Here is a 16,963-nt window from a genome sequence, read left to right as displayed (position 1 = left end):
CCCTGTGCCACTGCCATGCCTCTGTTTTAAACATTTAATTACTGCTCTCAATGCAGGTTTGAGGTTTAGGTAAAGGGTCATTTCTTACAGCCATTTCCTGACTTAAAAGGACCAACTTAACATTTGCTGGACTCTATTTGAATGTTCACTTGTATTTCCATTTTGGAGAGTGGCAAAGACAAGTGCGCCTCTGTGTCACGCCATATTTATATCAAAAAGGAATTATAAAACAATAATTAAAATAACTTGACACTCTGTTAAAAGAAAGGTCACAGTAGTTTAATGATCACAGTATTACATAATTCTACAATAGAGAAGTGCGTTAAAGTTAACAACTGTCCACCAGGGAGACTTCTGTAGATCTTAATTTCTTACCTAATCACTGGAGAATTTCTGTTTGAAAAACTGATTACCAAAGTAGTTTAAGTGTTAGATTAGTCTTTTCATCCTTGCAGCTCACTAATTAAGCAGGGAATATTTTTTAAATATCTGTGCTTCAACCTTCACCAATCATCACAAGACCAGAGTAAAGGATACTTCCACTCCACCACACTGATGCAGGCCCTGCGTATGGGGTTGTTGAGGTTGAGGCAGAACAGAGCCCTTTGTGGCCTGGTGTTGGCGTTACTACCCTGCTTCTTGCTTTTGGCATACTGCTGCCGCTTCTTCTGCGCTAACGCGCCTACCGGTATGGTAGAGGATGTTGGGGCAGGCGGCGCGGGCGCGGGCGGGGGTGGGGCCGGGGCAGGGGCCTGAGTAGGGGCCGGTGCTGGGGCGGGGGTTGAGAGGGGAGGTACTTCTGGGGCTGGTTCTGGGGCAGGCCCGTTGGTGCTCATGATGTGGGCGTGGCTCTTTGAGGAGCATCCAGCAGCATGGATCTGCCAGGGCAGACGAGGAGGCAAGTGAAGGGCAGAGTAGTCTGACCAGTGAGCTGGCACAGCACCAGGGTGAGCGACTCTGATGCTGCTGGCATAATTTGCCTCTGAAAGAAAACAGGTGAGAGAAAATGGGGGTATTTTTTATAACAATTAAAGAAAACATGGGAAAACCCACTTGTTCAAATGTATTAGCTTGTGTGCGAGTGTGTGATCCAGTCAAAATACACAACATACGGTCATTGGCAAAAAGGAAATTTCCGCGACTTTTAATGCATCGATTAGTAAAACTAAGTACACTCGGTGATTCGACTGTTTGTAGAACCACCTGGAGCAGCAATAACTTATACACAGTATTTATACACAACTCTATACACAACTCTCCCACCACAGCATTTCAGTCAGGATTACTGGGTCAATACAATACACTGAATCCTTTAATTTATTCTGCAGCTTTGCTGCTGTATTTGTGATCAGTATCTTGCTGCACGAGCCAGTTTCAATAAAGCTTTAGCTACTGGACACTTGGTCTTACTTTTTAAACTAAAATACATTAGTACAGAGGGGTGTTACTGCAAGGTAACTGCAAGGTGTCGAGATCCTGTGTCTGCAGAAAACAACCTAAACCATAAGCCTTTCACCACCATGCTTGACAGCTGCTCAGAGATTTTGTGGTAGTATGCTGTGACTGGTTTTCTCCAAACATGGTCTTGTGATTCATTTAGATGCAGCAATGCAAACTTAAGCTGCCATATTGTTCTTAGAGGAAGAGGCCTTCTTCTGGCAACCCTTCCAAACAAGCCATACTTCTTCAATCGTTTTCATTTCATTTGCCCTGACATTTAACATGCTAACTGAGACCTAACTGAGTTTAAAATGGAGCTGCTGCTGTTTTGTTTGTTGTTTCTCTAATGATTGCTAAATAATAATCTACTCCTGGAAGGATTGGCAACTATCTTAAATGTTTTCCACCTGTAAATAATCTTTTTTACTATAAGAAGATGGACTATAAATTGTTAACACACACCTCTATCGTACCCACTTGCAAACTTACAAAACGTCTGCTTTTCCAGGCACTCAGCTGCACTTAATTTTTTTTCTACATGACTATTTAAATCTGAAACGACTCACAAAGAGCAGGATGGCAATTAGAAAAGTTTCAATGATGAGAAATTACATGGTTATTTCTTTGGCGCTTGGACCCGGGAGGAAGACGTGAATGCTGAGAATGACATGAGCTAAGATGATCATTCGTAAAGTTTAGATTTAGAGATGTCTTCCCCCCGATCCGACACTGGTGGTGGATTGGCGGCCAGGGAGCAAGGAAGCCAGGAGTAGATGTGAAGGAAGATGGTGGAGGTGGGGTGGAGGAGGGATGAGCTCAGCTGACAAGCGAAGATGAACAAAATAGAACCTCCTTTAAAAGGAAGGCGTCCGAAGGTGATTGGATGGAGAATCAGACGGACAGGATGCTGATTGGAAGGCCGGGAGACACACCGAAGAGTCACTGGAAGGTGGAGGCGGTGAAGGTGAGTGAGTCTTTCATTCTGAATTCTCATCAAAACTCCATTACAAAGATGGTCTTTTACACTTAGTATGTCTTTTCATCATATTTGTCAATCTATCCACCTCTCTTTTCATAATTGATGGATAATACTATAGCTGCTCAAGAAACAAACAAAATACATTCTAGTTGAGATAAAAATAAAGGAAATTTTTCATGTTATAAACTTATTTTTGTAAGAGTTTACAATATTTTTCTACTTTAACTAACAAGTTTTCTTATTTATTGTATTGACAACTAACATTGTGGAAGTTAAACATAATCATTAAACTCAGCTGTGTTTCTTCTCTTGTTATTTCATTCTAATGTGATCTAAACTTGATCTTGTTTTAAGTCAGAGCAAATCATATTCTGCCAGGCCTAAATTAACACCAAATAACATATTTTCAGGTGCTTTATTTTATAAATTAATGCTTCACCACATCTAACAACTACCAAAAGATAACTCTATAACAGTTAAATCAGACAACATGGAACGTATCTTTGAAAGGCATTAACCGTTTGGCCATATCACAACTAAACTGTTCGGTCCTTGACCCAACCCCTGAGCACTTCCTGATTGTGTTCTGATCATTCTTTGGAAGCAAAGAAGCCTCCACACATTTGTTATTCACGGAAATCTATATAGCTATTTCAGGTTGGGTCCAACAGCTACTGTAGCTCAAACTGCTCAAGAGGTTACCTGCCTGGTTCTGATGGAAAGGTGTCAGAATGCACATTGCATAGCAGTTTGTTGCATCTGGGGCAGCATGGTTGTCGAGGTGGCAGTCAGGGTTCTGACATGTTTCACTATGCTACGTCTGATTAGTGCATGCTTGTTTGGAATGGCTGTCAGTCCAAAGATCATTGATTACTCCTAATGATATCTAACTTCATATTTTCTTCTATTGAACAAAAGGATCAAGGTTTAATTAAAGCAGTTTCTTTGTTTAGGTTTGGTCCAAACAATATAATGTAATTCTTTAATTATTTTAGCACAGCTGAAGGTAATAAATCTACTCAACTAGTCAGAAAAACTGGTCCAAGTTCGCTCAAAGACAAAATGAGCTGCCCCTATCACCACACCATATTGGCTTCAGTTTATAATGACCAACAATTAATCAGATATATCTGATGTAATGAAAGGAGGATATATTACATTGGACACAAATGCCTAAGCAGATTAAAGGAAGGTCGTGGATTGCTGATTCAAACTGTGATGTTAAACTGTAAGATTTAAAAAAAAAAACATCATATGTTTCGAGAAAAATGCAAATAGGAATGATTGCATAATCTCACCACATGTGAAATGCATGCCTCTGCTGTATCTTATCTAATTTAAGCGACCAAACAGAGGTGCATCTTTCAGAACTACAACCAATATGGCAGATTGGTTTTGGCTTTTCTCTCCGAGTCTGGCAGTAGTGTGGGGGGAGAAAAAAAAAATCCGAAGCAGATGCTTTAATGCAGCGACAACACAAACAAATAAACAAAGCATGTAAAAATTGAGAGCTGCCACCCTCAGGCGTCACTCGGTCTCGTCAGTTGTGTAAGTCCTTGAACTGCGAGCAGGCCCCGCAGAGGAAGAACCCGAAAAGGTCACATTGATGCTCGGAGAAGAATTAATCTTCTTATTGCCAACAAAAATGCAATATGAGTGTCGGACGACTACAGAGCATGGCTGCAGCATCTCTGCTAAAGCACTTACATCTCCTTTGTGCTGCGTTTCGCACGCACATAACTGCAGCGAGATACCAGCATGAACAATGCGTTTTTAATGCTTTTTATACGAGGATTTTCATTTTCAATGCTGCACCGAGAAATTATCGCTGACATTTCCATGAGCGATTCGTGACAAACTAACCCTTCACAGGGCGTCCTTATGTTTCTCCTTGGACCCCCACCAAGGTGTGACATGGTACAAATACCTCCCTCCTTTAAGGACCGATGTGAAATGACAGGTTGACTTCAGGGCGCCCACAGTGAAAAACTGAGCAACGCAGCCGTCAGATGGTCGGCACAAACAGCTGGCAACCTTGTTACAACTAGCCTCAATCCGATCCTATGACAGTGCAGCCAGACACACATATTGTTTCTGATAAAGCAACCGATCCGCTCCTGTGAGCTGAAACTGTCCTCTGACTGTAAGCAACATATTCAACCTGCAGATACACGCAGCCATGCTAAAGAGGCTAACTTCAGTTCAGAGCCGTACCTTTTTAATTGAAGACTTCACAAATCCGCTGCGGTCCTCTCCGCTCGGGCTTCAAACAGGGCGAGAAACGCTTGCAAATCCTAAAAAATAAAAATAAAAATCATCGGCTCGCCCCATCCGGAGCAGCAGCGACACACACACTGAGTCTGTGCATTTAATTAGGCTCCTCCATGGTGACTGTGGAGAGCTGGGGACAGAAATGTGCGCACCAGACTACAGAGCATCCTTCTCCGCTGACTGCTTATCGTCACGGCGCCAGTGAACAGCCAAAGCGACCGTTCATCAGAGAAGGAGCTCTCCTCCTCTTCCTCTTCCTCCTCCTCCTCCTCCTCCTCCTCCTCCTCCTCCTACACCTCCTTACTCTCCTGGATAGGTCAGATAGCTACCTGCTGGCCACTCATCAGGATAAGCATTCAGACTAAATTTATTTCAACGTTGTTCCTTATCTGGAACTTTTTTTGTGCAGTATAGAGAGAGTTGAAAGCAATCAAGGCTTTTGTTTTAGGACTGCTCTTTATTTAGGTCCATCCATCCACTAACAGCAACTTTGACCAGCATGTGTTGGTGTTGGTGTTGGTTTTCCTCCACACCAATCTTTTGCATATATGCCAAAACATTTCATTTTGGTCCATTACATTCTTCCACATGTTCTCTGTGTCCACTACATAGCTTGTGGTGAACTGGAAACAGGACATCTTATGTATATCTGTCAACAATGACTTTCTTCTTGCCACTCTTACATAATCCTAGGAGGTTGAAAAGCACCACGAGCATCTAAAGCCCTACAGACCTCACTTGCCTCAATTAAAGTCTGTGGTCAATATTCAACAATTGGAAAGAAAGTGCAAACATTGAATCCATGGGAGAGTTCCCATAGGTAAAATAAACTGCTGAGCAAAAGAAACAAGGCCAGTCTTACTGGTCTTATTATTTGGGTCATAATAGAATAGAATAGAATAGAATTATTAGAGGTCTGTTGTAATTGTTTACAGCATGTTTGTTTGAATCTTTGAATCCTTTTATCATTCACCATGGGAAACCAGTACCATTAACGTATTTCACCATTGAATTATTAATGACAAAGTCAATGAACATGTGGCCTATTCACTGCCTGTATGTCACATGTGTACATAATGAGAAAGTAAGTCTACACCACCTCGTGCTGGCGACTCTCCTCTCTCTCCTATTACAGCTGCTGTCTTTAGCTGCATAAAGTCTGACTGAAGACTTTTTTAGCATTATTTTATTGTAGATACCCAAAACATTTTGTAGATTTCGTTCTCTGACGTGTGAATAGAAACAGTGATTTATTGAATGTTTCCTGTGACACAGTGACCTCAGCAACATCTGTAACAGTAAAACTGGATCATTTCAACCAACACTGATTTAAGATTTCAAACAATTTTTCCTTTTGTGTTGTTAAAGAAACGAATAAATATTGTGTGTGATACTGTGAGCATCATAAAAACCTTTTACACCTGTCTTACGTAAGGGTTCAAGCATAAATACCATCCTTATGAAAAAGTAATGACCAAGTGATAGCCTCAACCCACAGAGGACACTTTAACAACCATATGAAGACTGTAATTACTGTGCTGTTGCCAAAACTGCAACATAGAAGTAGCAATTGCCTAAGCAAGTCTAACTTTAACCATTATAATTTTTATTTGAATCATCCATAGTACAACAGATATCAGAGTCTGATGTAATGATGTGTCTGAGCCACCGCTGTCAGTTGCGGAGATCTTACCTGTTTAATTAGAGCAGCTCTGTGGGGTTTCTTCTCCAGCTACATGTCCTCCTGACAGCAAGCTGAAAACACTCCTCTTCTGATCAGACCAGTGAATGAGATGAGCCACAGCAGGTGAAGAGAGGCTGGACGATGAGGCTGGGATGAGGTCCTCTGTATCAGCTTACCTGTCAGCCCTGGATAATGGTTTCTTCTAGAATAATCTTGCATTATTCACCAGGATGTCCTGCTCTGTACACGTATAGGTGTGGATTTATTGACGGTAACTGCAGTTTAAGTTTGTATTTTTCACAGACTTTTATACTCATGTGAATTTTTATCATATCATTGTGAAGTTCATTTACCTCAATATCTAAAATTAGAAAATGAAAGAAGTTTACTTTAGTTGATTTTGATGATTGAGGCCAAAACTATAAAGAAACAAAACAGTTTCTCAGAAAATTAGAATAAGACCAATAAAAGTTTTATTTTTAACACAGGAATATCGGTCAACTAAGAAATATTTATAAGCACTTCGTACATGCACTTTGCATGACTTACTGCTTCAGGGAATGGCGGCATGGATGTGATCAGCCTGAGGTTCTGCTGAGGTGTCAAGTAAGCCCAGGTTGCTTTAATAGCAGCCTTAAGCTCGTCTGCATGGTCTAGTCTGGTGTCTCTCACCTTTTTCTTGACAATGTCCCATAGATCCTTTACAGCATTATAATCTCCAAATCATCACTGGCTTTGGAAACTTCGCTCTGGACCCCAAGTTTGGATTCTGTGCCTCCAGACTCTGAGACCTTGATTTCCAAATTAAATGCACCTTCATCTGATAAGAGAACTTTGGATCATTCAGCAAAGGTTTTGCCTTGTTAATCCTTTGCCCACAAAGTGATCTTGATATTGTCTGATTGGGAGAGACTTCACACAGGGAGTGCCATACCTAATTCCTATGTCCTGGATAGGCCTGCATGTGGTGTCTCTTTAAGCTCCAACTCCAGCTTCAGTCCACGTCTTTTGAAACTCCTGTGTACTAATGAATTTGCTTTGTTAGCGGATATCCTTGTTACTTGTGGACCTTCTTCTACCTCAAATTTCCCTCGATTCAACTTTCCATTAGCATTGCCATAAAAAAATTTAGTTTTTAAATAATTGATGCTCTCCTTCTGTCACCTGGACTTATGATTCTCACACCACACATAAATAAATGCAGGATCTGACTGCCAAGTCAACACAAAAAGCTTCCAATTTTGAATTAGACAGTGGTTTATTTTTAGGGTAAGGCTTAAAATTTTGTCAATCATAATTTCTTTTTTAAAGGATATAGTGGGATTGTGGGTATTTATTTGACACCAGTTTGACAGAAGGGAGACCGGTATTAAATGGCGTAAGCTGGGAGTCAAACCTGACACAGCAAGACTCAGCCTCAGGTCACGATCCACAAACTCTCTCTCGTGGAGCGATGTGGTACCCCACTAATTACTTTTTAATGCTTAACAAAATCAAAAGTTGGATGATTGAGGTGCACAAACCTGACCATTTACATGGAGGAAAAATGAAACCAAAAAGAAGTCAGGACGTGACTCCCATGGCTCTCTTCAACTTGCCAAGCTTGCCGTTTTTGGCCTAAGTGTTTATTTCCAGGAAGATACATAAAATGCAGTGACAACATTCTCTCAAAGTCTGCGTTCATGTCTCAACACAGGTGTAGGTCATTCAGTGTTGGTCTCATCTGATCCATGTCTCAGTGCTCACCCCTCCCACCACACACATTTAAATACTCCTTTGTTCAGTCAGTTCCTTTCCAGATCCTGCCACTGGTTTCCCATTTATATGTCCATCCTGTTGCTCCTCTTTTGTTCCTTTTTTAAGGTCTCCCTTGTGTTTCCACTCCTGCTTTTCTTTTAATAAAACAATCCCCTCAAAATAAGACTGCCATCCTCTAGTCTCCACCAGGAGAAACCATGTTAGCAGTAACTTGCAAATGTATTCATACCTTTTGAACCTTTCCATCGTTTACGCTGTACAAACACAAACTCCATAGTTTTACACACAATGTAGTAAAATTGTGAGGTGGAATGAAAGTAACATGGCTTTCAAAATATTTATCAAAAACTGCTACCTATACATAAAATCTAGTTTAACCAACTACCTTCAGAAGACTCCTATATAGAGTCACTAAAATAGTTGCACTGAGTGTAATTTAACATTAGTAAAAACTTTGTTAGAGAACATCAGTGAACAAAGAGCACCATGAAGTTCAAAATCCAAGCTTTGGACACCTTTAGTCCATCATCTGAAAATATAAAAACTATAACATGACTGGAAAACATCAGAAGGAATGGCTGTCTACCTAAGTTGGCAGGAAAGAAATTCAACAATACACAAAAGTTTGTGGTTTTAAAGTGACAAAATGTAATGCAAGGTAGTCTAAATTCATTCATTTATTGATTTGTAAAGTGCTTTAAAACAGCCAAATAAGGAGACCAAATTGCATAAAAATAAAACCATAAAAACAAAATAAAAAACAATATTATTCAGTTTAAAAGAAATGTGCAAAGGAACATTAAAAGGCTTTCTGAACAAATATGTATTCATTTTGCCTTCAAAAAGACCTAGTTTATTGATGGCATGAAGATCCAAATGAAGCATGTTCCAAAGCATGGGTGCCACCACTGAAAAGGCTTGATCACTCCAATGTTTAAGCTTAGTACTTGAAGATGTTTTTTAGGTTGTGTTTTAAGAATATAGGTCCTCTATTAAGAGACTGCCATCCATGCATGAGAGAAACAGAGTGATTTAGTCAAGCACCAAGTAGATCTTCAGTTTTTATCTCTCCTGTAAAAGACCAGCGTAGTCCTTGTCTAATGGGATTGTGAAAAAGTGTTTGTTTTTTTGATATATGTAGTTCACACTGAATATCCGTATATTTTGCACTTAGCTACAGTATTTCTCCACATCCTTCACCCCTGAGTTTCACCATAACCCCTTTAAAATCAGATTGCAATGAATCTACAAGCACTTCAGCCTTCCTCCTGCAAAAGTATCTGCAACAGTCCTATCAATCAATCAATCAATCAATCAATCAATCAATCAATCAATCAATCAATCAATCAATCAATCAATCAATCAATCAATCAATCAATCCTTTTGTAGAGTTTTTCATTGACAGAAAAATGTAGCACAGTGATTTACTGGACCTGCAAAATAGCTGTTTGCCTGTGCACAGGTGTTTGTGTGGTGCTACAACCAGCTGTTGAGTGCTCCGCCCAAGTTTCCTCAATGCATACTGCCTTGCTAAATACCTGCTCAATTATAAACTAATCTTTTATTCTGAATGAGCTGTTTTTAGGGGAGTTCCTTGATTTTATTTCCTTCACTGAAACATGGCACCAAAGTTTGGATTATACTCATCTTAAGGAAAATCTGCCCGGCTGTTTGCGCCGTTGTGGGGACTCTCAGGACGTAGTGGTGGACTTGCCACTGTGTTTTAGGATAAATTCTATTGACCGCCAGGTACTGCTAGAGTGTTTTTAAAAGAATTTAATGACTTTCTCTTAACCATTATGGTTTTTATTACAAGGAGATTTTAATCGTCACATTAATGTTGCATCATGCAATGCAGCTGCATGTAAAGGGCCACACGCTGGCTCTGGTCTTCTTTTTGAGTTTGAATACTAATTTTTGTATTGCAGATGTATATTTAGGTGACCATAGCTGCATTTATTTAAACTTGTTGTTTAATTTGGACCCACAGCCATCATGTGTTATTGCAAAGGAGAATTATTAACCCGAATACTGCCTTGTTGGATTTTAACTTTGATGGTAATGATTTTCATGCACTTGTGAATTTTTTCAACAATCAATGTAAAACTATTTTAAATGCAGTAGCTCCTCTTAGACAAAACATTGTTAGGTGCTCAGAAGTTTGTCCTTGGATATATAGAAAATATAAAAAACTTTAGGAGATATTGCCGCAAAATAGAACGCCTGTGGAAGGCATCTAAACTTGAAGTGCATAGATTACATCTGAAAAAGTCTATTTTTTCACTAAATGGTTTGTTAAAAAAGGCTCAGAATGAGTATTTTTCTAATCGTAAAGATCTTCAAAAGAGAAACCCTAAAGCCCTGTTTGATACAATTAAGAATATTGTGGCTCCTGGTATTTCTCAAGATCCAGTCCTAAGGCTGATTGCAATCAGTTTTTGACATTTTTTGCAAATAAAGTTGCTGACTTAAGGTTGAGCATTTCTCCTTCATCCTCGCTTTATCAGGAATAGAGTGTGGGTCCTGTCTTTCATACCTGGTCAGATTTTGATCCTGTCACTTTGCAGGACATCAATACCCTGCTTGGTTATATTACGACTACAAGCCCCCTGGATGTTCTCTCATGTAGTTTGTTTGTTAGTGTGTTTGATTCCATTTGGCCCTGTATTGTAAATATTTTTAATCTCTCGCTTCAAAAAGCCATAGTTCATATAGTTCCCAATTTTTTAAACCAATTAACCTAACATGCATGCTTTTAGACTGTGAGAGAAAACTAGAGCATCTGAAGAGAGCTCAAGCATGCACCAAGAGAACATGCTAACTCCTTACAGATAGGTTCGAGTGAGTGATTCTTACTGCAAGGCAGCAGTGTTAACAACTTTAGCACCATGCAGCACATTTTTTTGGCCTGGCTTGTGAAACTTTAGGTGCTCTTCAGAGGTCCCAAAGCAGCTGCATGCATATATTGTGCATTGGGCTTTGAATTACGGTGATCAAATGTGTTAGGAAGACCAGAACTAATAGCGTTATAATAATCTATTTTGGACGCAATGAAAGCACGAGCATGGATCAAGGTCTCTGCATTGGCTTGAGAGAGAAACAGACACACTTTGCATTGCTTTCATACAGAGGCAAAAATCTTTGAAACACTGAAAACAAATGTAAAAATGATTATATGTGACTTGATCTGATTCCTGTGCCTGAATGTGCATGTGAAACCTGGTTCATATTGCAGAACATTTGTGTGCACTGAGCCTAATCAGTGCTTTTGCATGTTTACGAGAACGTTGTGTGTGTGTATATATATATATATATATATATATATATATATATATATATATATATATATATATATATATATATATATATATATATATATATATATATATATATATTTATATATATATATATGTATATATATACATGCGTCTGTATGTGTGTGTGTGGATATGTGTATGTGTGAAGCTGGTTGAAGTAGAGCATTAGTGATGGAGCCTGAAAGCCCTCCAGCGCAGCTGTTCTCCCAATGCATCGTCAACTTCAACACTGAGCCCAGAACGCATGCTTCAACCCAGCTCACACAATCTTCCTTTCCTTTCTCTGTTCCCTCTTCATCCACTTCCTCTGCTCCTCTTCAAACTCTCCATCTGAATCTTCATAATAGCATAATAGTTAATTTAATTTTATTGGCTCTGATTTCCTCGCTTTATCAATTGCTCCACTTTTAGGCTATGAATCCATCTCCTTCTCCATCGTGTTTTATCATTTTTCCTCCGAACTCTGGCCGTACCCTACTATGAAGATGTCTCAATACATCTGTGAACATCTGTCTGTGTGAGTGCTTTGCTGTTTAATGGCAGGTCCTATAAAGTTTGGTCTTTTTCCCACTGTGAGTGGGTAAGATCTCTGGGTGACAGACAACTCTCAGGAAGAAGGACAAGCACTGTGTCATGGTGACTGTGAAGCGTTGTAAGGAAATCGACTGATAAGAGCAAAGGGGAAGAGGCTCAAGGGACTGACTGACATTAAAGTAATGGGCTCTATCTGTCTATCTATCTATCTATCTATCTATCTATCTATCTATCTATCTATCTATCTATCTATCTATCTATCTATCTATCTATCTATCTATCTATCTATCTATCTATCTATCTATCTATCTATCTATCTATCTATCTATCTATCTATCTATCTATCTATCTATCTATCTATCTATCTATCTATCTATCTATCTATCTATCTATCTATCTATCTATCTATCTATCTATCTATCTATCTATCTATCTATCTATCTATCTATCTGCATATTTAGGTATTATTTTAATAGTGGTGCTTTTGCTCCTCTTTTTCAGCCAAAGAGATTTAAAAATAGAAACATTCATGTTTTCTGAATGTACTTTCCCTCCAGGAAGTGTGCAGCTGTGCATGTCAGACATTGGCCAAGCGCCATCACGTGTCATCTTCTTCCCAGGCTTCCATTGGCTGACACCTGTGGGGCTCTGTGAAGAAAAGCTTTTCTGACAGAACCCAGGAGCCCAGAGGAGTTGCTGCAAACTGAGAGAAAGACAATGTGGGTGGACCCAGGATGGGAGAGGGGGAGCTCAATGAAGGGCATCGCTGCCTAAGAGTCAATACAGAGGTGCTGGGCTGTGATCTTCCAACTGTGGGAGAGGGCAGAGATGATAATATGGCAGAGAAGGATCGGGACAAATTATTTGAAGCAGTCATAAAGCACATGCCACAATTACACAGGCTTCTTAAACTTGATTTTTTTTGCAGTATTGCAATCACAAACAAATTATCTTCTTGTACCTAGAATAAATGTGAGAACCTTTTAATCTTTTTTCATCAGTTTTCAGTTAGTACTGGTTACCAGATGCACCATATTAAAGCCTTTTAATGTCAGCGTCCATGCAATATTTATTGGGAGACAGTGTCCTCTGGTGTTTAAATGTTGGTAAACACCTGGCTTATGAGGAAACTCATTCAAAATGGATAAATGAAAAAGGAAGATAATGACTTGGATCCTGCCTCTCCTTTCAAAATCAATTTGAAGTACTTTGTCAGCCTTTTCACTGACTTTTGATTCAAGAAACAGACTGTCTGCATATAGCAGAGCTTTATCTTCAAATTTTAAATTTTGTCTATATTTCAGACAGAATACAGTCTAGAGTTATTGTAGGTGTGAATCTCATACATTTTGGACTGTTAATGATAGATTTAAATTGTTCTTTCCCCTTTGTGGAATGATTATATAGGTAAATAAAATAAATAATAATTGGATGCACATTCACACAGACAAATAAGACAACTATTAGCTTATTGTGGTCTTTCCCGTCTAAACACCTAGTCACCTTGACCACATACTTTTCATAGCCAAGCTTCTGTCATCAATTTGGCTGGATATTTGACCACTCCTCCGTAGAAATAAATGGTAAAGTTAATTTAAGCTTTTTGGGGCCCTGCTGGACTGCACTCTGGCACAGTTGGTAGCACTGTTGCCTTGCACCAAGAAGGTCCTGGATTCAACTCCCCAGTTTACATGTTCTCCCTGTGCATGCGTGGGTTCTCTCAGGGTACTCCAGCTTTGTCCCATAGTACAACAACTGGTGTGCATAGTTGTGTCTCTCTATGTTGCCCTGTGATGGACTGGTAAGCTGTCCAGGGTCTACCCTGCCTCTCGCCTGTAGACCGCTGGAGATGGGCACGAGCTCCCCTGTGAACTTAAATGGAAGAAGCAGGTATAGAAAATGGATGGATGGTTTCCTGCCACAGACATGGCTTTTGAACATTTTCAATAGGGTTGAGGTCAGGTCGGAGCTTGGGGGAAGCCATACAGGAGGCTTAATGTAAATCTTCAACAACCAGTTTAGGATCATTGGGCTGTTATAACAATCAGTTGTGTTCAAATTTTAACAAGCTGACTCAGGCTGTCACTTCCAGATAAAAGACAATTGCTTATGATTTTTAAGAGCAACTCAGGAGCTACTAAGGCTTCAGTCTATGAAGAACTAGAAGATACTGGGACACCAGTGTCACTGTCCACAGCGAAGCCCATTTACCATCAACAATGACTTTCTAGGTACCCACATAGACAAGTTAGACGCCTTCTGAAGAAATTGTTATGGTCAGATGAGACAAAGACTGAGCTATTTGGCTACAATAACAAATAGTAAATGGCCTGCACTTGTATAAAGCGCACCCATTCATACACACATTCACACACTGACAGTGGTAGGCTACACTGTAGCCACAGCTGCCCTGGGGCAGGCTGACAGAGGTGGGGTGCCATACAATTGGCGCCACAGGTCCCTCTGGCCACCATCGGCAGGCAAGGCGGGTGAAGTGTCTTGCCCAAGGACAAAATGACTGAGACATACTCAGCAGACTGTTGCCCCCGTCACCCCAACAAGAAATATAATGGAGGAGTCAAGGTAAGGCTTTTTAAAAAGCTGTGCCAACTGTCAAGCATGGTGGTGGTAACATCATGCTGAGAATTAGTTTCACTCTCATTGGTACTGGTTATTGCACAAAGTGGATGGTATAACAAAGGAGGAGGACTACCTAAAATACTCAAGCTCCACCAAATTATTTCAGCAGTAGATTGACCCAAAACTGATTTTTGAATAGATGGGCTAACATGATTTTCTTCAATGGCCCTGAAGTAAACTCAATTTAAAATATGTTGACTATGCTTAAAAACAGGTCTGTGTTAGGAAACCAACCAAATTAAGTAAGCTCTTCAAATTCTGGCAACGAGATTAGTCAAATAACCAGGCAGAACTATGACAGGACCTTGTTGATGTTTCCAAGAATTTATGATTCAAGAGAATATTTTATTTATTTCAAACAAAATCAGGGCTGCATGGTGGAGCAGTTGGTAGCACTGTTGCCTTGCAGCAAGAAGGTCCTGGGTTCAATTCCCAGCCAGGGGTCTTTCTGCATGGAGTTTGCATGTTCTCCCCATGCATGTGTGGGTTCTCACTGGGTACTCTGGCTTCCTCTCACAGTCCAAAGACATGCCTGTTAGGTTAATTGGTTAATCTAAATTGCCCTTAGGTGTATGAATGAGTGTGTGCATGGTTGTTTGTGTGTTGCCCTGCAATGGACTGGCAACCTGTCCAGGGTGTACTCCGCCTCTCACCCATAGACTGCTGGAGATAGGCACCAGCTCCCCCACGACCCACTATGGAATAAGCGGTAGAAAATGACTGACTCAGATAAAATCATTCATAAACATTTTCAAATGCCATGTGATGAAGCAATATTTTTGAAAGAAAATGTAGTGCATTTGAGTAACACATAATTTTCACTGTGCAGGAAGTGACACGTATAACTCTAAATGACCCTCATATGTCTAGTCCCTGAACACAATTGTCAGTATAATGAAGCCAAAAAAAAAAAACAGGGGCAAATATGGCTCACTTATATGATGCTTACCTAACAGTAAATGTGCAAACTCCAAATAACTTGTATCTTACACTTGAACTTTTTTAAATTTTTCAGATTGTCTTCTCAGCTCATACATTAGATGGAACCCAAACAGAAACAGGTCAAATGTACAAACAAAGTTTATCCTGTAGATGGCAGGGCAACCTTCCTAAATCTGAGGCTCTAAGGGGAGGTTTTCTTTTCTTGACATGAGACCAAACACTCAATTACTGTAGTATGATATACAAAAGTATCATTAATTTATACATATTTTTTGGGAGGCAAATTCATTGCTCAGTTTAAACAAATAATAAATTAAAAGTTTAGATTTTGAATTTCTTTTGTTTGTTTGTTTGTTTTATTGACTGTATGCTGTAATCATAAGAGGGTAAAATGTTCTGATTTAATTTTCTGAAGAATCTAAAATAATAAATATGTGTTTAGACAGGGACAGCTGATTTGTAATGCACCATTTATACACAGGGTAATTTAAGTGTTTTACAGGGAACCTTTTTGATGTACCTTCATTTAATTTCTCCGGTTATTTGTAGAATCAATATTACCACACCTATTAAACAGTACACGGGGAAAAAATGTTTCATACAATGTTTATTCCCATAACACTGCACTCACAGTAATGAAAATGTAAAGAGCCATTCTAATATCATAAACTTGGAAAGTGTATCTACCAAGACACCGCAGCATTCAACTAATCTGACAGGCTGAGCAAGGACATCAGTGTTCAAAGAAGAACTCAAGAGCCCAATGGTAACTCTGGGGGAGCTGCAGAGATCCACAGCTCAAATGGGAGAATCTGTTAACAGGACAACTATTCATCCTGCCCTGAAATCTAGCCTTTAAGGGTGGCGAGACGAAAGCCATTGCTGAAAGATAGTCTTAAGAAGTCTATCCATATTGGGGACACAGCAAACATGTAGAAGACGGAGCTCTATACCAATGAGACCAAAATTAAACTGTTTGGCCCACACACAAAACTCTTTATGTGATAGAAAACTAACTTCAGATAACTCTCAACTCATCATCTCCACCATCAAACATGGTGGTGAGAGCATCATGCTGCAGGGATGATTTTCTTTACCATAGACCATGAAGTTGGTAAAAGACTTGAGACTGGGGCTGAGCAGGACATTGAAGCTAAACATACAGCCAGAAGGAATGCGTGTTCATGCGTTAGAATGGCCCAGTCAAAGGCCAAATCTGTGGTAAGATTTCAAAACCGTTGTTGACATGTACTCTCCATCTGACTGAACTGGAGCTATTTTGTAGAGAGAAGGGCAAAGCTTTTTAGCTGTACACATGCAAAGCTGGTGGAGCCATACTCATACTATTATTGAAGCAAAAGGTGGTTCTACAAAATATTGAGTCATTAGTGCCAAATA

General features: G+C 39.7%; 1 protein-coding gene across 1 annotated transcript in view; it reads right to left on the bottom strand.

The window, feature by feature from the left end:
* Positions 1 to 4,890, bottom strand: part of cacna1da (calcium channel, voltage-dependent, L type, alpha 1D subunit, a) — a 100,202-nt gene extending 95,312 nt beyond the window's left edge. Inside the window, exons 1-2 of the mRNA XM_047346890.1 lie at positions 4,634 to 4,890; positions 538 to 982 (exon numbers count right to left, since the gene is read on the bottom strand). Coding sequence (XP_047202846.1) covers positions 538 to 836 — 299 coding nt within the window. The 5' untranslated portion in view covers positions 837 to 982; positions 4,634 to 4,890. The remainder of the gene's footprint in view (positions 1 to 537; positions 983 to 4,633) is intronic.
* Positions 4,891 to 16,963: the final 12,073 nt, after the last annotated feature.

Source organism: Girardinichthys multiradiatus, chromosome 20, assembly GCF_021462225.1.
Source record: "Girardinichthys multiradiatus isolate DD_20200921_A chromosome 20, DD_fGirMul_XY1, whole genome shotgun sequence".
Classification (NCBI taxonomy): Eukaryota; Metazoa; Chordata; class Actinopteri; order Cyprinodontiformes; family Goodeidae; genus Girardinichthys; species Girardinichthys multiradiatus.
Note: the sequence above shows the minus strand (reverse complement) of the source record. Positions and strands in the feature narration are given on the sequence as shown.